The following is a 21,296-nucleotide window of genomic DNA, read 5'->3' as shown; positions in this document are numbered from 1 at the left end:
TATTTTCTCCACGGCTCTTTTAGGCTTTCTGAGGGAGGATAGCAGCCTGGATAACTTTATTAAATTCAAGCTCAGAGGCTGATGCTGCCTGGGATAACTCTAGTGGTATGGCAGGCCTTGAAGTGGATGAGCAGCTCTCTTTTCTGGCAAATGTATAGAGTTAATTGCTCCAGTATGAGCTCTCTTCATTTCACTTAGAAGGAGGATATTCATGTTCACCAGGGAACGCATACCTCTCTCTATTTCGGTTTGCCTCAAACATGGAGACCTATAGGAGCAAACCAAAATGGTGCAAAGACTAGCTGGAGGTACTTGAAAGACTTACATTATTCAGTTTCTGATGTTGCTAATACTTATATCCTTCTGTTTTTTAAGGCTCTGAAGTAACTGAAGCCAGGATGAAGGAACTATCAGAGGAAATCACCACACTCTTAAAAAATCACTCTATTTTCCACCAAACATGGATGTAAAGCCTCGAAGGGGATCTAATAATAGATAAACCAGAACCAAAGGGCTACTTTCCTTTTCAGTCCAGAGGTGGCCTTTGGTTCTCACAAATTTCTGTAGCCGATTAAACTTTTCCCAGCAACCTCACGGGGGAGAAAGCGTGTTTGTGTTTTGTCCGGCATATGGTGATGTCCCGGCAGTGAGCAAGGATCCGGGTAACTGAGCCTTCACTGTGCTGTATGAGAAAGGTGGCAGGGCACATGCCACAGTGAATTTTGAGTCAAACAGGAGTCGTTCTGTGACCTGGAGCTCAACCACAGGTTTGTGTGAGGCCCAAGCTTCTTTTAGTTTGTCATCCTGTTTATTTTTAGCTAAAAATAAAATTAAACATGTCCAAGACTGCGGCGGGGGCAAGTAAGACCCTCGCCGCAGGTGGGCAGAATGTAAAGGGACATACAAATATATATTATATATGTATATTCATTGAGGCATAATTCACATAATTAACCATTTTATTTTTATTATTTTTTATTATTTTTTATTTATTTTTATTTTTATTTTTTGGGGAAGATTTTATTTATTTATTTGAGAGAGAATGAGATAGAGAGAGAGCATGAGAGGGGGGGAAGGTCAGAGGGAGAAGCAGACGCCCTGCTGAGCAGGGAGCCCGATGCGGGACTCGATCCCAGGACCCTGGGATCATGACCTGAGCCGAAGGCAGTCGCTTAACCAACTGAGCCACCCAGGTGCCCTATTTTTAATTTTTTTAGAATTAACCATTTAATTTCTTAAAAAGATTTTATTTATTTATTTGAGACAGAGAGAGCATGGGGGGGAGGGGCAGAGGGAGAGGGAGAAGCAGACTCCCTGCTGAGCAGGGAGCCCAACGAGGGGCTTGATCCCAGGACCCCAGGATCATGACTAGAGCCAAAGACAGACGTTTAACCGACTGAGCCACCCAGGCATCCCTGGAATTAACCATTTTATTTAATTAATTTATTTATTTAAAAAAGATTTTTATTTATTTATTTGAGAGAGAGCACAGAGGGAGAGGGAGAAGCAGGCTCCCCGCTGAGCAGAGAGCTCGATGCGGGGCTCCATCCCGGAACTCTGGGATCATGACCTGAGCCGAAGGCAGCTGCTTAACCAACTGAGCCACCCAGGTGCCCTTATTATTTCTTTTTTTTTTTTTTAAGATTTTATTTATTTTTTGACAGAGAGAGAGACAGCGAGAGAGGGAAAACAAGCAGGGGGAGTGGGGAGGGAGAAACAGGCTTCCCGCCGAGCAGGGAGCTGGATGCGGGACTCGATCCCAGGACCCTGGGATCATGACCTGAGCCAAAGGTAGACGCTTAACCAACTGAGCCACCCAGGCGTCCCTAGAATTAAACTTTTTCAAGTGAACAGTTCAGGGGCATCAGGTACGTTCGCAACATTGTGCAATCGACACCTGTTTCCAGTCGGCGTCCTGATGTCCCCGTTGAATGCGCTTGAGAGGAGAGTTGTTGCTCACATCTGAGCTTCCTGACTCTACCTTAAATATTTTAACTGCTCAGTTAATTGTTTTGAGTGTGTTGTCTTTGGCCTTTTAACTTTTTTCACTTGATGCTGTAAGGTGTTACAACGTTGTTTTTGTAAGATGCTACAGAAAATTCATCTACCGAACACAGGCAGAAGTGAAATGAATAATTCTGGTAAACAAAAATATTACAGAGCTTTAGAGCTGCACTTGTGAAATTTGTAACGGAGATCACAAGAGGCTCCAAATGAAAAGCCCACGAGGTAGGTTAAAAGCCGGGGGGCGCCTGGGTGGCTCACTTATTAAGCGTCTGCCTTCGGCTCAGGTCATGATCCCGGGGTCCTGGGATCGAGCCCCGCATCGGGCTCCCTGTTCTGCAGGGAGCCTGCTTCTCCTTCTGCCTCTGCCTCTGCCCCTGCCTCTGTTTCTCATGAATAAGTAAATAAAAATCTTTAAAAAAAAAAAAAAAGCCGGAATAGGCCTCATAGAGAGAGGGACTTGAGCACTGGGGGAATACTTTACCATCACAAAGGGGTAGCGTGGCTTAAATGGAAGTTTTCGATTGTGATGATTATGATCTCTAAAGTCACTTATACCAGAGTGCTTTCACTGTGGGCTAATGATGCATGTAAATAGGACCAGAAGAAGGGCACTTAAAAACAATAAACCAGCCCTTTGGGGCGCCTGGGTGGCTCAGTCGTCAATCGACTGCCTTCGGCTCAGGTCATGATCTCAGGGTCCTGGGATCGAGCCCCACATCGGGCTCCCTGCTCGGCGGGAAGCCTGCTTCTCCTTCTCCCACTCCCCCTGCTTGTGTTTCTTCTCTCGCTGTGTCTCTCTCTGTCAAATAAATAAAATCTTTTTTTTTAAAGATTTTATTTATTTATTTGAGAGAGAGAATGAGATAGAGAGAGCATGAGAGGGGGGAGGGTCAGAGGGAGAAGCAGACTCCCTGCTGAGCTGGGAGCCCGATCCGGGACTCGATCCCGGGACTCCAGGATCATGACCTGAGCTGAAGGCAGTTGCTTAACCAACTGAGCCACCCAGGCGCCCCCAAATAAATAAAATCTTTAAAAAAATAAAAATAAACCAGCCCTTTTGTTGTTACTACATGAGGTTTTCCTCTTTTGGAGACACACCTTGACCTTGGAATCCACTGAAGGCTTAATGGTAGTAGCGTGGCTGCTCAGGATAGTCAGCAACCGTGGGACGTGAACACATAGAAAGTTATTATAAATCATTCATTCAAGAAATGTATCTTGAGCCCTCAGCAGGAGCCACACATGGTATCAGGTGCTGGGGGAAACGAAGAGGAGCAAAATTTGCCCTCGTAGGGGTCCGGGGCAGGGTGCCCCAAGACGGGCCGCTTTGGCATAAAGATGAGTTAAAAGTCATCAAAACCTAGCAGATGCAGGAAAAGCTCTCCGCCTCCCCTTCAACAGCCTAATTTTACATTGGAAAGGAAAGCCTGTACGAGGAAGAAAGCTATTAACAGAGACTCCCTTTTATCTAAGAACCTTGTCTGCATAACAGGGCAACCTTGTTTTTCAAAACATCTCCTTTCACCTTCCTGCTAATGAGCTCTCTCCCCTTTGTGTCCTCAGACACCTCCACCTCTCCTTAGCTCCTATAAGCTTCCATGGTGCCTCCTTGTCTTTGGAATTTCCCTATCTGTGTCGATTCCCCTAAGTATGCTATTAAATTTTATTTTCTCCTGTTAATCTGTCTCACGTCAATTCGATTCTTAGTCCTGCTAGAAGGACCTTGAAGAGCAGAGGAAGGTCTTCCTCCCCAGCACCCCCAAAATATGTCTCTTTGGTATAAGAATTCATCTAGGCTGATTTTAAAGAAATAGCAGACATAGGAAAAGCTCTGAAAACTGAGTAGAAGTTACCGTTTGTGTACAGGTCGTTAAACTGCTGTTTGTTTTTCTCCCGTTAATCTGTTTTTTAGGTAAGGGGGTATCTTCTATCCCAGGCTTTGATGGAAATAGAACGTGAACTTGGTGAGCTGCTTTTTGCCATTAGGCTTTAGTCTTTAAGGTTCATGTCCATGAAGATCTCTAAAACACGGTGGTAAATCTATGGATGCCATTCAGTTTTCTCTCTCTGGGATGGGGCTCATTTTCCATCCTGGTAGCTGTCTTGGTACTACTGATATGGGAAACAAAGGCAGAAGAAAAATTATTAAGTTTCCTTACTACCTAGAGCCCACTGACAAGTCCTTGAAGTAGGCAGAATGACATTCCTCTAGGGACTCAGCTGCCTCGATGTTAATACTTTGTTAAGGACAAAAGGCAATCCTAGCCCGCCCCCTCCCCCCCCAGGATCCTATAAGTCTACTTTCATGTATAAAAATTCCTTTGGAAACTTCCTTTATCGCTAAACCCCCCAAGATACATGTTGGCAATCATCCCCCAAGCATATGACCCACCGATATACATCCGAAGGGTCTCGTGACTCAGGTTTTATTAGACAGTAATAAAGGACCTTTTCCCAACAATAGCTAGACCCTCAAGGTCCTGGAAACCTTGCTTCCAAAATTCCTTAGAGACTTACGCTCTCCCTAACCCCCTCCCAACTTGAAAGTATATAATGGGCCACTCCTCATGATCCCGGTGCGGCTCTTTCTGCCCACGGGTCCTGTCCCCGTGCTTTAATAAAACCACCTTTTTGCCCCAAGGACGTCTCAAGATTTCTTTCTTGGCCGTCGGCTTTGAACCCTAACATCGTCTTTCCTACATCACTACCTTCTCCTCTGAGAATACTGGTGAAAAGCTGGGGAATGCAGGTGGCACTGTGTGATTACATGGTTCATTTTTAAGCCTCACTGTCAAGTTTTAAACTTCCCATTTTTCCTTGAACAAGAAATTGTTTTGAAAATAGACGTGGGGCGCCTGGGTGGCTCAGTCGTTAAGCGTCTGCCTTCGGCTCAGGTCATGATCCCAGGGTCCTGGGATCGAGCCCCACGTCTGGCTCCCTGCTCTGCGGGAAGCCTGCTTCTCCCTCTCCCACTCCCCCTGCTTGTGTTCCCTCTCTCGCTGTGTCTCTCTGTCAAATAAATAAATAAAAATCTTAAAAAAAAAAAAAAAAGAAAGAAAGAAAATAGACATATTGTGGGCGCCTGGGTGGCTCAGATGGTTGGGCGTCTGCCTTCGGCTCAGGTCATGATCCCGGGGTCCTGGGATCGAGACCCGCATCGGGCTCCTGGCTCAGCAGGGAGCCTGCTTCTCCCTCTCCCTCTGCCTGCTGCTCCCCCTGCTTGTGTGCTCTCTCTATCAAATAAATAAATAAAATCTTAAAAAAAAAAAATGAGCGGGTGCCTGGGTGGCTCAGATGGTTAAGCGTCTGCCTTCGGCTCAGGTCAGGATCCCAGGGTCCTGGGATCGAGTCCCGCATCGGGCTCTCTGCTCCTTGGGAGCCTGCTTCTCCCTCTGCCTCTCTCTCTCTCTGTCTCTCATGAATAAATAAATAAAATCTTAAAAAAAAAAAAGAAAATAGACGTATTGTTTTGATTTGTTTCCCCTGGGGGAGACTATGCTTTCATAATATGCTGAGAGTATTCGATATTGAGTAAGATAAAAGCCTAGAACCTGGGGGCTGGTGTCAGTCTACCAGGAAACTACACTTTTCCACGCTGAATCACCCTCTCAAGGGGTTTCTGTGAACTAGAGAAACCTCATCACATGCCACAGGCCAGGATGATGAGACTACTTGTTATAATGGTCACTTATGTAGAGAATTTAATGGCAAGAGATTAATATTATTTGAAACTATATAAATTTCTGGAGTAGCAATTTCTGAATTTATTTGCACAAGCATATATACATATATATATGCATTATTTATTTATTTTTAAAAGATTTTATTTATTTGACAGAGAGAGACACAGCGAGAGAGGGAACACAAGCAGGGGGAGCGGGAGAGGGAACAGCAGGCCTCCTGCTAAGCAGGGAGCCCGATGCGGGGCTCGATCGCAGGACCCTGGGATCATGACCTGAGCGGAAGGCAGACGCTTAACCACCTGAACCACCCAGGCGCCCCTATTTATTTATTTTTAGAAAGAGAGCAAGCAGGAGCAGGAGGGGCAGACGGAGAGGGAGAGAAACTCTCAAGCAGACTTTGCACTGAGGAGAACCCGATGTGGGGCTCGATCTCACAACCTTGAGATCATAACCTGAGCTGAAGCCAAGAGTTAACCAACTGTGCACCCCTGCACAAGTATACATTGTTTAAATGTCAAACTTGAGAAGTTTGAAGACTCAGAAGTAATTTTCTTTCTTTTTTTTTTTTAAGATTCTATTTGAGAGAGACAGAGAGAGAGAGAGAAACCGCGTGAGCAAGCACAGAGTGACAGTGAGAGGGAGAAGCAGACTCCCCAGTGAGCAGGGAGCCCGATGCAGGGCTTGATCCCAGGACTCTGGGATCATGACCTGAGCTGAAGGCAGATGCTTAACCAGCTGAGCCACCCAGGTGCTCCCAGAAGTAATTTTCCACCCAGAAAGTGACTTCTTCGTTGCCACCATTGATTCATACCAGGAAAATATCTGATAGGATGAGAGTTTTTCATGGGTTTTGAAACACTTATTCTTTTTATTCTTTCTTTCTTTTAGATTTATTTATTTATTAGAGCGAGAGAGAGAGAAAGCATGAGCGAGGGGAGAGGCAGAGGGAGAGGGAAAGATGCAGACTCCCTGGTGAGCACAGGGCCCAACTTGGGGCTCAATCCCAAGAGCCTGAGATCATGACCTGAGCAGAAACCAAGAGTGGGGCGCTTAACTGACTGAGCCACCCAACACTTTTGCTCTTCTGAGTGAATATCACAACTCCGTGGTTTTATCCCATAAACTCAGTGTTGTTTTTCTTCTGCTCTCCATTATCTTTCCTTTGTTTCAACCTTCCTAAGCATAACTCTTTAACTTGGGTTGAAAGGAGATCTGTTTTAACCTGCTTAAGAATGAAGAAGTAGGGGCGCCTGGGTGGCTCAATTGTTAAGCGTCTGCCTTCAGCGCAGGTCATGATCCCAGGGTCCTGGGATCAAGCCCCACATCGGGCTCCCTGCTCCGTGGGAAGCCTGTTTCTCCCTCTCCCACTCCCCCTGCTTGTGTTCCCTCTCTCGCTGTGTCTCTCTCTGTCAAATAAATAAATAAATAAATCTTTAAAAAAAAAAAAGAATGAAGCAGTAAAAAGCACGATTGCACTTTACTGTTCGAAGGCGGCACTATGTAAAGCAGGGGGGTGGCACGCTAGAGCCATAGGCTAAATGCCACCTAGTTTTGTCAGTAAAGCTCCATTGGCACACAGCTGCACCCATTTTTTTTTTTTGCTATTGTCTATGGCTGCTTTCCTGCTACTAGGGCAGAGCTGAATAGTTGTTGGAGACCCACAAAGCCTAAAACATTACTCTCTGGTGCTTCACAGAATAAGTTTGTTGACTGTTATCCGAAAGGAGTGCGACAAGAAAACTGTACAAGTCTCCGATGGGGTCTCGGTTTTCAAAATCTTTTTTCTATATAGTGAAGACATGTTCTTTAAAAGGTTCTAGAAGAATTCCTGACATGAGGTCCCACATTGAAAGACTACAGAAAAGTCTCTCTTCAACTTCTTTCTTCAGCCACCTTGTTCCCTTCCCTGGAGGCTGTTTTATCAAATTGTTCTGGGTCCTGCCTGCTATGTACCATGCAAAGGTGATTGTTTTATCATAATGTTTAAGCAGCGTTCTTATTTTGGATGAAATTATATTTCTCTCTTTAGTGAGAAAAGAATAATTATGGACTAATAAAAAATGTACAGGGGAAAGGTTCAGCTTGTGACGGATATTGTGCGCATGCTGTGGGTCCAGCCCTCAACTGATGCAGCAGAGAATATGGAAGACCTGCAGGATGTGGTCTGGCTGGGGGAGGGCCCAATATGATGCTTGAAATGAATCCTGAAGGATGAGTAGGAGTAGAGTAGATGCATCTTTATGTTAGAAACACTGGCAGGGGAGCGTCTGGGTGGCTCAGTCGTTAAGCGTCTGCCTTCGGCTCAGGTCCTGATCCCAGGGTCCTGGGATCGAGCCCCACATCGGGCTCCCTGCTCTGCGGGGTGTCTGCTTCTCCCTCTCCCACTCCCCCTGCTTGTGTTCCCTCTCTCACTGTATCTCTCTCTGTCAAATAAATAAATAAAATCTTTAAAAAAAAAAAGAAAAACACTGGCATGGCCAGTCATTGGCTACTCCAAACATTTCCCAAGGATGCACTCGAAACATAGTGAGCCCACTTCCTCCATCTGGAGCATCCTGAAAATTGTGAGTCATTGTGAGGGCTCTCTGTATTCTCACTAACAGGCAGAGAGGCTTTGGTGGTGAGAAACCCAGCTTCCCACCCTAGACTTTAGAATAGCTCCACGATCTTTTTTCTCTTCCCTGCTCTACCCCAGCTGCTCTCTAGACCAGTGCTATCCAAAAAACAAAACGTAAAATAAAATAAAATAAAATAAAATGTGAGCCACATGTATTATTTGACATTTTCTGGTGGCCATATTAAAAAGTAGAAAGAAACAGATGAAATTAATTTTAGTAGTATAATATTATATGTATTAACTTCAGTAGTATAATGTTATATTATACTACCAAATGCTATAGCAATTATACAACACAGCTCTAGATTCTGTATAAAGAGGATGTACAGATCTATCACTTGCTCATGGCAGAATCCCTGGGTATGTGTCACAAAGCACAAGTATATATATTAATATCTCAATGCATCTCACGTTGGGTTATGAATATCTTTGTGTTTGAGATGTGAAGGGGTTCAGGACAGACACCCCCCCCCCCAGAATGTGCCACTTTGGCATGTGGATTATTTTGAGCTGAAGGTACTTGAAACTCTGCAGGAGTCTCAAGAGAAACTTGTCCCTCCCTTAACCACACAGAAGAATCTAAATTGGGGGTTTTCCCAGAATAAGGGTTATTAACAGAGATAAATTTTATCTGAGTGACCCATCTGGATGGTAGGGCAAACATAATTACTAAACCTCTGCTCTTCTTACCACCCTGTGAAATGCATTCCTTTCTTCTGAACTCCCAGACCCCTACCCGCCCCTCCTTGGTTCAGAATGACATATAGACCTCATTTTGCCTGACTGTTTTTGGAATTTCCATGTCTACATGGATTCCCCGTATGTATGCCTGTTAAATTTGATTTTCTTCTGTTAATCTGCCTCATGTCAATATGATTCTTAGTCCAGCCAGAAGGACCTTTGAGGGGACAGGAATTCTTCCTCCCCAACAAGCTGAAAGCAGTATATTGCAGTCATGTATGAGGCTTGCTATTGGATTTGGTAGTCGGCCTTCTTGCTGTTTTTTTCTGGTGGCTCTCCAGGTCCTCTAGCCCTACCTTTGCCTCTGGATTTTGAGAAAGTACTTCCTTCTTTCTTCCTTAGAATTCTCCAGATGCTGCATTGCATTCTTAAACAGAGAGAAGATGTCAGTCAGTTGGGTTTGCTGTTCTAGCATTTGTCACTCTCTACGCAGGACCGTTGTAGAGGAAATTTACTTGGCAGGTCCTTTCAGATTCTCCTTAAGAACATTTGCAAGTGGGGCGCCTGGGTGGCTCAGTCGTTAAGCGTCTGCCTTCAGCTCAGGTCATGTTCCCAGGGTCCTGGGATCGAGCCCCGCATCGGGCTCCCTGCTCCGCGGGAAGCCTGCTTCTCCCTCTCCCACTCCCCCTGCTTGTGTTCCCTCTCTCTCTGTCTCTCTCTCTGTCAAATAAATAAGTAAAAATCTTTTAAAAAAACAAAAAGACATTTGCAAGTAATGAGCAATTTTTGCGTTCAAAGGAGAATAACATTGACAGTAAAATCTAATTGCCAGTGTTGTACTTCTACATTCTGTCTTTAAAAAATTTATCTGAGTATAGTTGTTACATAGTGTTACATTAGTTTCACATGTACAACACAGTGATTCAAAGATTTTGTCCTTGATATGGATATAGTTTATAAAATAGCAGACCTCCTTGCAAATTTCAGGTAGAAGTTACTGGTGATTAGCAAATTTGGCCCTTCTCATCATTAGAATGGAAAAAAAATGGAACTTTTATTTATTTTTTATTTTTTTTAATTTTTAAAGATTTTACTTATTTATTTGTCAGAGAGAGAGAGAGAGAGAGAGAGCACAGGCAGGGGGAGCGGCAGGCTCCCAGCTGAGCAAGGATCCCGATGTGGGACTCCATTCCAGGGTCCCGGGATCATGACCTGAGCCGAAGGCAGATGCTTAACTGACTGAGCCACCCAGGTGCCCCAATCAAACATTTTTTTGACTCAACTTTGCTAATAGGGTGGGTGCTAGACAGTGACTTGGAGTCCTGTATTCAGAGAATTCAATCTGATATTAGGGGCAGTTAGGAAGAGATTCATAGCCAAGTAACATCTGATTCTTTCGAGTGCTTCAATGGCGAGATAGAATAATGTCATGGCATCTTACTGGGGAGGTGATGACATGGATGCAAGGCTTTCTATGTTACCGAGAGAAGCTGCCCACGCATGTGGACATGCACAAGAATGATTTGCTCCAACCTAGAATAGAGTTGGGTAAATTTCTGAAATTGTGACATGTTTTATGAAGGGATTCTATAATAGCAATAATGGGACTTTCAGCTGTTGAATGAACAGTGGGAAATGCTACGCAGATGGGAATTTATTAAATTCGTAAATTGCACCAAGCCTCCCTTTCTATAGCTCTCTTGATTCCTGGCCATTTCCGGCTTGATAATAAATAATTGTATATTAGGATAGTTCTTCTCTAATCTAAAAGAGAATAATGGCCTGTAGCAGGTGGGGAGTCTCTAATGCTAATGACCCAATCAAAGTTGTTTTAAAATGTCAGTTAACAAAGGCGAACCATAATATTGGAGCAGAAAATCCTTTAAGTGGCTACATAAAGGATGCCTTTCTAATAGCTATGTAAATGATGTTTTCCTTAATTTAGGAGTGAGATTTAATGTTTATTGGACATTTGTTTTAAATTTAGCATGTCGTCTAGTCTGTTGATCTCAACAGTGCATTTCAATTCAGACTAAGCCCGTTTTAAGTGCTCAATAGTGGTTCTCTCTGGCGTGCCAGGCTCTGTGGCTGGGGGCACAGAAATAGGAAGCTTTGGTGTCCAGAATACATCCTTAATAAGAGTTTATATATAATGTTACTTCTGTCCTTAGTGATTAGGGGAATATGAGGGCGGGGCTAACCTTAACCTATGGTTTGTATCTTGCAAAGCTGGGACTCACCAAAGCCAAAGCCCCCTTCATGGAGAGAATGGAGCTGAATTCTCAGAGCAAACTGCCTGGTCAGGGGTGGCCTCCCTGGAAAACTACTGACCTGAATTAGATAGAAGGCAGCCTCCCCCATAACAGCATCCTCTTGATCATCACACTTGATCAGAGTGTGGTAGTGTTTCTCTGCATCTGTTTTCTCTGTGTTTAATCTGGAGCCAGACAATATGGTTTGGCTAGTTTTGGAATAGCAGTTATTTGCTTTTGGTATCTTTCGGGTCTTGCAGAAACAGGCCAGCTTAACCCAATTCAGCCCAGGCAGAAAGAATTCAGAAAGAGCATCAAAGGAAAAATAACATATAACCTAGAATATCACATGGAAATACAGCACAGCTCAGGTAAATGCTTGAGGTATTTTTATTTTGTTTTATCTTGCTTTCTTTGATTCCTCAACTGCAACTTCATTCTTAGGCCACCCATAGAAACTCAGGAAGACAACCATGATAGCTACTAACTAACTAAACATGATAGCTACTAACTTCAGGGGTTAAGCTACTTCGAATTTACATCCTAGAAATAAGGCTTATTATGAAGGCCAAACTGCCCTTGGTGGGATTCCACAGCTGTGAGAAAATGCAGCCGACCCAATCAAGGTAATGTATTTTTTGTCCACGCCAGAGGTTTTCTTCAGCAAAGAGGTAGGTAAATATGGTGGCATATACTTATCACATAACTGAAAATGTCTTTTTTTTTTTTTTAATAAGACATCTCTTTTTTTCACCCAGAGACACACCTGGAAGTGACTTACCATGCAAGGGAGCATATGTGTTGCCAAAAACTTTTTAAGCCCTTTTGCCATACCTTATTTAACTTAAGAAATCCTATTTTATGATAGTCATCAAAGACAAAGTGGTAAAATTATAAATCACTTACATGTAATGCAGCTATATGAAAAACAGTAAGAGTATAAGTCATTTACGTGCAAAATAGCTATATGAAATCACATTAAAAAGTAACTCACCAAGGGGCGCCTGGCTGGCTCAGTTGGTAGAGCATGCAACTCTTTTTTTTTTTTTTTAAAGATTTTATTTATTTATTCATGAGAGACAGAGAGAGAGAGAGAGAGGGAAAGAGAGAGGGAGGCAGAGGGAGGGGCAGGGAGCCCGATGCGGGACTCGATCCCAGAATGCTGGGATCATGACCTGAGCTGAAGGCAGATGCTTAACCATCTGAGCCACCCAGGGGCCCCGAGCATGCAACTCTTGACCTCGGGGTCATGAATTTGAGCCCCACGTTGGGTGTGGAGCCTTCTTTTTAAAAAAGTAATTCGGGGAGGGGGCCGAGGCCGGGTCACCTTTACTGGGCCGGGAAGGCAGGGGTTTGGCTCTGGCAACCGCGCTGCGATGTGGTTCGAGATCCTGCCCGGGATCGGCGTCACGGCCGTGTGCTTGGTCCTCCCGGGCATGGCCACAGCGCACATCCACAGGTTCAGTAACGGGGGCAAGGAAAAAAGGGTTGCCTATTATCCATATCAGTGGAGTTTGATGCAAAGAGATAGGCGGGTCTCTGGAGTTAATCGTTACTATGTGTCAAAGGGTTTGGAGAATATCGATTAAGGAAGCATTTTCCTGATTGATGAAAAGTAACTCAGTCATACTCATCTACCCCTTCTAGAAGGTTATGCAGTGTATTAATGTAGTGCATAATAAAAACAACAAAAAAGTAAAAAAAATAAAAATAAAAATGATAATTCATTGACAAAAAAATTGGGAATATAAATGGTTCTCTTCAGGTGGTGGGGAATATGGGGAAGGTTTTTTTTTTTTTTTTCTTGTTCTAATTGCTTTTATTTTTTAGGAGTCGTCCAGAACGAGTCAGTAAAACACTTAACTTTTGTTATTTATTTAATTAAAAATTTTTTCTGACACAGAGATCTCAGTTCACCATGCATCTTCGTTCATGGCTCACTACCTTCCGTGGTCAGTCCAAGGCACCTGATTTTTTTTAATCCCACCCCAAATATGTTCTTAAAAAGGTATAATAAACCCCGAAACACTGACAGTGCTGTTTTGTGCATGTGTTTGTGTCAAATTTATACAGATGGTATCGTGCCACAATTCTTTTTTTTTTTTTTTTAAAGATTTTTTATTTATTTATCTGAGAGAGAGAATGGGAGACAGAGAGCATGAGAGGGGGAGGAACAGAGGGAGAAGCAGACTCCCCACTGAGCAGGGAGTGTGATGCGGGACTCGATCCCGGGACTCCAGGATCATGACCTGAGCCGAAGGCAGTTGCTTAACCAACTGAGCCACCCAGGCGCCCCACAATTCTTACTCTATATTTTCCTGCGGTTGTTCAACACCATGTTTTTGAAGTCTATCCCCGCTGCTGTATGTACATTTAGTTCATTGCTTTGGGCTGCTGAGTAGTAGTCTTTCGTCTGCATCCATGCCATTTACTTACATATTTCTTGAGTTGCACCCACCTTCTTGCTGCCACAAAGAAGGCTGCGTAGAATATCCCTGAACATGTACCCGAATGTTTTTCTGGAATACACATATCCAGGAGTGGAATTGCTGGGTCATAGGAAATAGGCACACTTAATTTAGCCAAAACTGGCCAGGTTGCTTTTCTGGAGAGTGGCCATCGCAGCCTGTCTACATTTCCATCAGCAGGTGAGGAGTGTGCCACTTCCCATTGTACTTGTCAAGTATTAGTCACCTTTTTGATTTTTGCCCATCCGCTGAGTGCAAAGTGGTATCTCAATGTCGTTTTGACATTTCTCTGATTGCTGGTGATGGTGACCATCCCGGTTTCCTCCTTTGTGGATTATCTCTTTTTAATCTGTGGGATTTTTTTTCTCTTTGACTTCCTGACTTAAAAAAAATATATATATATATACACACACACACATAAAGCTTTACTGAGATATAATTTGCATGCTGTAAAATTTATCCACTTAAAAAGCAGACATTAGTTTTTAGTATATTCACAATGTCATGCAAGCATCACCACGATCCATTTTAGAATTCTTTCGTCAGCCCCAAAAGTGACTGTGCCTTTAGCTCAAGGAGACACATTTAGGTTGGGCACTCCCTGTAACCTTGTTGGTCGCACAGGTCTGGACAAAACGTCCGTGGACTCTGGTTGCTGGAGCCCTGGTTTCTGCTTTCCATAGCGTGGCTCAGGTTTCCTTGGAGTGTGTGAGCTTCCTCAGTGTCCTGCCCACAAATTCTTCCACAGCCCATGCCCTCACTTTGTGCTTTTTGCCAGCATTGGTTTCTGTTTGCTTGCAATCAAAAGAACCTAAACTAAGTCAGAAATTTGAACCTAGAAGAAGGATTTTGCAAGCAACAGACCCTAGAATGTGGGACTGATAGAGTTGTAGTAGATGGCAGGGCCCCCCGTCCTTTCTATAATAAAGGGCAGCAAAACTGTTGATCAGACTGTGATTCGTTTCCTCCCGGGACTGTGTACCTACCTGTAAAATGTCTGAATGTTTCCCAGGGTGAGCTGCTTTTTTGCCTTTCTTGAGGTGCTCTGAGAGAGAGAGCTAAGTTTTGGTTCAAGATGATCCAGCTGAAAGAAGAGAACAAGGCTGGTGCAGAGCTTTATTAAGAAAGCATACAGCCCGGGGCATCTGGGTGGCTCAGTCGTTAAGCGTCTGCCTTCGGCTCAGGTCATGATCCCAGGGTCCTGGGATCGAGCCCCGCATCAGGCTCCCTGCTCAGCGGGGAGCCTGCTTCTCCCTCTCCCGCTCCCCCTGCTTGTATTCCCTCTCTAGCTGTCTCTCTCTGTCAAATAAATAAATAAAATCTTTAAAAAAAAAAGAAAGAAAGCATACAGCCTGGCCAATGATCTGATATATCAAAGGTCTGTCTGCCATGCCCCCTTAGGAAGTGGGCTGCTAAGATGGTACGGTGCTCAGCAAGGGAATCCTCTTAGCACCTTTCTCAGGTGGGGCTTTGGAAGACACTGGGTGAAGGAAATCCAGTGGGCACAGCCTCAGTTAATCAAGGACCTCTTGTCATTGCCAGAGAAGCCAATCGACAAGCGGACATTTACAAAAGATGGTCCAGGAGGATTGTGTCCATGCTTGAAATGTTGCTTTACTTTTTGCCTTTTTATTAAACATTTTTGGTCTCTCTCTCCTCATGTAGTATATCAGGTATCATTCAGGCCACAGATTGCAAGACCACAAGATGCCACATCTCATCTTGCCTAAGTCATGGACATCACCAAGAGATAACTTGACTTGGCAGCTCGATAGGGAGACTAGCTATAATTTTTAATTGTCTCATAATGGGGAAGGGGGGGTGGGGATTCAGTCCATTCTTGGTTGTATGTGGAGTAACTGTATTATGTTAGGTGGTAGTGTTTAAAAAACATGTGCATAGGATTAAAGACATGCGCAGACATGCACGCACGTGTGCGCGCGCGTGTGTGTGTGTGTATGCACCTAAACTACCAAAGATAAACTATGGTATACATTTATTATTTTGTTTTCCCAGAGCAGAGAAGAAGGCTGTATTAGTCAGGTTTCTGCTGTGATAATGCTACGTAACAATTAACACCACCCTCCCATCCCCAGCATCTCAGTGGCTTACAAAAGCAAGCACTTATTTCTTACTCATGGGTCTGCAAGTGGTTGTGGCTTTGCAGGGCTTGGCTTCTAGCTGCAGGTTGGTTTCTGGTCTGCTCTATGTACCACTAGTGGCTACTCAAGGCATGTTCTTCTCATTGCCAATGGCAGAAGTATGATAGAGGTCAAACCAAACTCTGTGAGCACAGTTAAAGCCTCAGCTTCAATTCCATTAGCTAAATCATTGAGGACTGGGATTTATTCTCTGCCCACAGTAAGCCCTAGCAGAGAAGGGGAAGGAATGAAGAACTGAGAATAAATAAATCATTCTACCACACTCCCTCTTCTTCTAAGAAACTAGGCATGGGGCTTAAATGTGTTTTCTCTCTCAGCAGATTACATTATTACCCATTCAGTTGCTCATGTTAGAAGCCTATGATATAAGAGAGGGTCCAGACTGGGAAGGGAGGAGCATTTGTTTAATTTCAGATATATTGAGTTTGAGGTGAGTATGGGATAGAGAGATGACAAGACTGTTGGCTATATAGATCCAGAGCCAAACCATTTTGGTTGTTTAGGTTCTACTCAAGCTCCTACAGGTTTTATAAGTGGGGCTACTGATGAGAGTTACTAGTTTCTTAGAATCCTCTCCACTAAGGTGTCCTTATGATGTAACTCTCATGAAATTATTCTGGATTTTTAACCAAAACTGGTCCTGGTCCTGGCCTTTCATATATAACTCTGTGAATTGCTAAATGTCAACATCAAGGTTTCTATGTGAAATTCCCATGCAGATATTTATTACTTCAGAGAACTTTTATGACTGAAGGGCATTAGCAAGTAATATTTTTCAATCTAGAACTGCTTTAGTCCACCATTTGTAAAGATTCTCCTGAAAAAGAATTTTCTGCGCTTGTGTAAATACACTTGAGTCATCATATCTTGTGCACATTGTCTGTATTGATTAATGGTCTCTTGTTTGCTTCCTTTTGCTTGTTGTATTTATAGCTCACATTACTTATAATTGTTGGACAACATAATATGGACCAGATGGCTTCATTATTCTGTGTTTCACATTTTGAATTTTAAATGTTGTGTTGGACTGCCTGTCAGTGGAAAGCTGTGTCCTGGAGGAGATATGAGGCCAAAGCATAGTTCAAAGATCCCAGGCCAGATACCATGGACAGTAAGTGCTGTTGAGGTATTACTTTTGAGGTTTTCTCTGGCCCCTCTGCCCTTGGAAATTCAGACTGGAAGGTCAAGGGGGGGAGAGAGACTGTGTGTCAAAGGCCCTCTGAAGCACTCAGCTGGCCCAGGATTGCATTGTGTTTGAAAATGCTCTTTCCCAATAAGCTCACAAAATTTATTATGTGTTAGGAATTTTAAGTATAGCTACTAATATTTTAAAATAAGTGTATCAGTCAGGGGCCTAGCAGGAAACAAATGATATACTCAAATAGGATAACTGAAGAATGGTTACTTAAGGGACTCTTTACAATAGTATGGGTTAAGGAAAACAAGGTACAGTGAAGTAACAACAGTCTTTTCTGGTCTCGACTTCAGACTAAAACATTGGCTCTTCTTGGGTCATGAGCCTACTGGCTTTTGTACTGGAACTTACCTCATTAGCCCTCCTGGTTCTCTGGTCTTCAGACTCGGACTAGAACTATACATTAGCTTTTATGGGTCTCCAGCATCTCCAGCTTGCTGACTCATCTGGCAAATCATGGGACTTACTCTCCATAGTATTATAAGCCAATTCCTTATAATGAAGTGTGCACTCTCTCTCTCTCTCCCTCCGTCTCTCTCTCTCTCTCTCTCTAACACACACACACACATTGGAAAACCCTGACTAATACAGAGGGCAAGGCAACAGGTGCTGTGACCTTTCTTAGAGGGACACATAGACAATCCTAACCACCAGGCAGTGGGGGGAGCTGGGAGAATAAATACTTAAATCTCACCTTTCTCCCTGGTGCCTCCAATTGGTTGAACTCACCTGGAAGTTATAGAGCAAGGGAACCAGTGATTCAGTCTTTATAGAGTCTGAACTATAGAGCAGGATGGAGGGTGAACAGTGAGTCTAGAGAGGCAAATGGAGCCTTTCCAGATTAAGTTTCTATTACAACTATTGTTAACATATTCTTGTATATACTCCGGAGATATGTCATGCATACAAAAGCATATATAGAGATCTTGGTAATTTTCATGATATTTCACATTCTTCCAAAAATATCATTTTGATGCCTACGTAATATTAGCAAGCCTTTTATTATGAAATAGTGTTACATAGAATAGATGTAACATTTATATAATATACAAATATAGTAATGAATGAAATTCCTGTGTATCTGTGATGTTGCTTAAGAACTAGAATACTTGGGGGAGCCTGGTTGGTTAAGCTCAGTTGGTTAAGCATCGGCCTCCAGCTCAAGTCATGATCCCAGGGTCCTGGGATGGAGCCCCGCTTCAGGCTCTCTGCTCAGCGGGGAGCCTGCTTCTCCCTCTGCCTCGTCTACTTGTGTGCTCTCTCTATATATATCAAATAAATAAATAAAATCTTTTTTTAAAAAAAGAACAGCAACAACAAAAAGAACTAGAATACTTGAGTGCCTGGGTGGCTCAGTCAGTTAAGCACCTGCCTTCAGCTTGGGTCATGGTCCCAGGGTCCTGGGATGGAGTCCTGAGTTGGGCTTCCTGCTCAGTGGGAAGTCTGCTCCTCCCTCTCCCTTTGCCCCCCCCCCCAGCTTGTGCTCTCTCTCTCTCATTCTCTCTCTCAAATAAATAAACAAAATCTTAAAAAAAAAAAAAAGAGCAAGAATGCTACCAAAACCTCTCAAGACCACTGTGGGCACCTTCCCAATTATATTCCCTCCCATAAAGGGTAAACTGTGATAATAATTTCATTATCGTATTTCTGAATATATATGTATTCCCAAACAATATATTGTCAAACTTTGTATGGTTTTGACATTTATGTAGTTTCAAACTTCATGTAGACTTCTGAGAATCAATTTTTATCCTTAACATTATAATTTTGAAATTCATCCAAGTTGATGTTTATTATTTTAATTTTTGCTCTGTATATTGTTCTATTATATGCATATGCTATAATTTATTTGTTTTACCATCAATGGACATTAGTTATTTCTACCTTTTTATGATATTGCTATAGAATTTCTGGGTATGTATGTGTATGAATTTCTCTAGGATGGGTACCTGGGAGAAAAAAACCTGGGTGATGAGGATTATCTTCAAGTTTACAAGGTAATACCATATTTTAGTACAAAACTGTTGTTCCAATTTTCACCCTCCACTGCCAGTGTATTAGTTTTATGGCTTCATAGTCTCACCAAACAATTTTTGTCAGTTTGACAGGTATAAAATGGAAGTAACTGTTCATGTCTTTTGCCCATGTTTAAATCACTTGTTTCTTCCTTTTTGATTTGTAAAAATTCTTTATGTATCCTAAGCATCCATCTTTTGTCAGTTGTATTGCAAACACCACAAATTAGACTTCATGAACACTAAAGACTTTTGATCATGAAAACATAACATTAAGAGAGTGAAAAGGCAAGGCACATAATATGAGAAAAAAATTTCAATGCGTATATTAAACAAAGGACTGATACTCATTTTATTAAAAACTCCTTCAGGTCAGTGAGAAAAATACAGACATCTCAATTTTTAAAACATGGGCAAAAGCTTTGAACAGGTACTTCATAAAAGATGATCTCTGAGTTGCCAATAAACATAGGAGAAGGTGCTCAACTCATTAGTTCTCATTAAGACACAATAAGAAGCCACTCTGTACTCTCCAAATCCTAGTGCTAGAGAAACTAGTGTTTGCAATGATGTGGAGTACCAAAAACTTTATTCTATACTGGTGGTCCATGTATCTTGGTGCAATTGCATTGGAAAATAGTATCTAGTTTCTAGTAGCATTATAGTATGTAGTAAAGTTGAACCTAGGCATAGTTATAATACACAGCTCCATTCCTAGGTATATACCCAACAGAAATGCCTACACATGTTAATTATAGCACTATTCATCAGAATCAAACACTGAAAACAGCCTAAATGTTCATCAAGAGTTATTTATCTATGCAACAAAGTGAATGAATCTTACAACTATGGGGAAGAATGAAAGATACTAGATACAAAAGAGCATGCTCTATGATTCTGCTTATATAAAATACAAAAATCTACAGAACAGCTTGATGGTAATAGAAGTAAAAATAGTTACCTTCAAGGACGGTGATGAGTTGGAGTGAATAAACTGGGGGTATCCGGGAGTAAAAGCATTATCTTGTTCTGAGAATGAGTATATGGGTAAATTCAGTTTGTGGAAATTCATTGAGGTGTGTACTTGAGATTTCTGTACTTTTCGTATTTATGTAACACTTTAGTAAGAACTATCTTGAAAATGCCATGTGTTTGGAAATCAACAAAAACATGTCTAAATAAATAATCATGAGTAAAAAAAATCATGATGGAAATGTAACTTAATGACAATACTACATATTAAAACAGGTTAAGTGGTACTGTAAGGGAAATTTATAGTATTAAATGTTTACATGGGAAAAGAAGAGAAGCTTAAAAATATGAGCCAAGGGGCGCCTGGGTGGCTCAGTCGTTAAGCGTCTGCCTTCGGCTCAGGTCATGATCCCAGGGTCCTGGGATCAAGCCCCACATCGGGCTCCCTGCTCCGTGGGAAGCCTGCTTCTTCCTCTTCCACTCCCCCTGCTTGTGTTCCCTCTCTCGCTGTCTATCTCTCTGTCAAATAAATAAATAAAAATAAAATAAAATAAAATGCTTAATATAATTAATTAAAAAAATATGAGCCAAGTGTCCAAATATAGCACTAAAACCTTTTTTTAAAAAGGATAAAAAAGCAACAATAAAAATACGTGAAATAGAAAATAAAGATACAATTTTTAAAATTCAACAAAAAAAGTTGATTCAAGGAAAGAAAAAAAGAGAGAGAGAGAAAGGCACAAACAATGTTTAAGGGTGAAAAGGAGGACATAACTACAGGAAGTCCAACTATATCCAGCTGTACAGTTTTGTTTTTTTGTTTTAAAATATTTTATTTTTAAGTAATCTCTGTGCCCAGCGTAGGGCCCGAACCCACAACCCTGAGATAAACAGTCGCAGGCTCTACCGACTGAGCCAGCCAGGTGCCCCCAGTTCTTGTTTTCTAAAGACCTAAAGATCACCCTACTTGGGGAATATATTAGAGAGGAACTTGGATGGATGCAAGCACGCTAGTTAAGAGGTCATTGCTGTAATCCAGATGAGATGTAATGGTAGCTTTTCTTGGGACTAGTATCTTCTTAGGAAGGATGCACACATTCTAAAGTTATCTATTTACTCTCCTAACTTTTCTTACAATATTTTTATTGTTTGATGTTTACTCTTAAATCTGTAATCTTTACCTGGAATCTTTAAAAAATATATATAGTATGAAATAGAGCTATGACTTTTTTCTCAGATGGAGA

At 42.3% G+C, this 21,296-nt stretch overlaps 2 protein-coding genes across 3 annotated transcripts in view; both read left to right on the top strand.

The window, feature by feature from the left end:
- Nucleotides 1-809, top strand: part of CTPS2 (CTP synthase 2) — a 98,841-nt gene extending 98,032 nt beyond the window's left edge. For both annotated transcript variants that reach the window (XM_035000158.1, XM_035000150.1), the window contains exon 19: nucleotides 376-809. The gene's annotated coding sequence lies outside the window, so the exon portion shown is untranslated. The remainder of the gene's footprint in view (nucleotides 1-375) is intronic.
- An 11,739-nt stretch (nucleotides 810-12,548) lies between these two features.
- LOC118005005 (NADH dehydrogenase [ubiquinone] 1 alpha subcomplex subunit 1-like) lies at nucleotides 12,549-12,941 on the top strand. Its single transcript, XM_034996689.1, has one exon. It carries the CDS (start codon nucleotides 12,617-12,619, stop codon nucleotides 12,827-12,829), a length of 213 nt encoding a protein of 70 aa, XP_034852580.1. The 5' UTR covers nucleotides 12,549-12,616; the 3' UTR covers nucleotides 12,830-12,941.
- The last annotated feature ends 8,355 nt before the right edge of the window (nucleotides 12,942-21,296 follow it).

The sequence above is a fragment of the Mirounga leonina genome, unplaced genomic scaffold (assembly GCF_011800145.1).
Source record: "Mirounga leonina isolate KUSES-001 unplaced genomic scaffold, KU_Mleo_1.0 Mir_101595, whole genome shotgun sequence".
In the NCBI taxonomy this organism is placed as follows: Eukaryota; Metazoa; Chordata; class Mammalia; order Carnivora; family Phocidae; genus Mirounga; species Mirounga leonina.
Note: the sequence above shows the minus strand (reverse complement) of the source record. Positions and strands in the feature narration are given on the sequence as shown.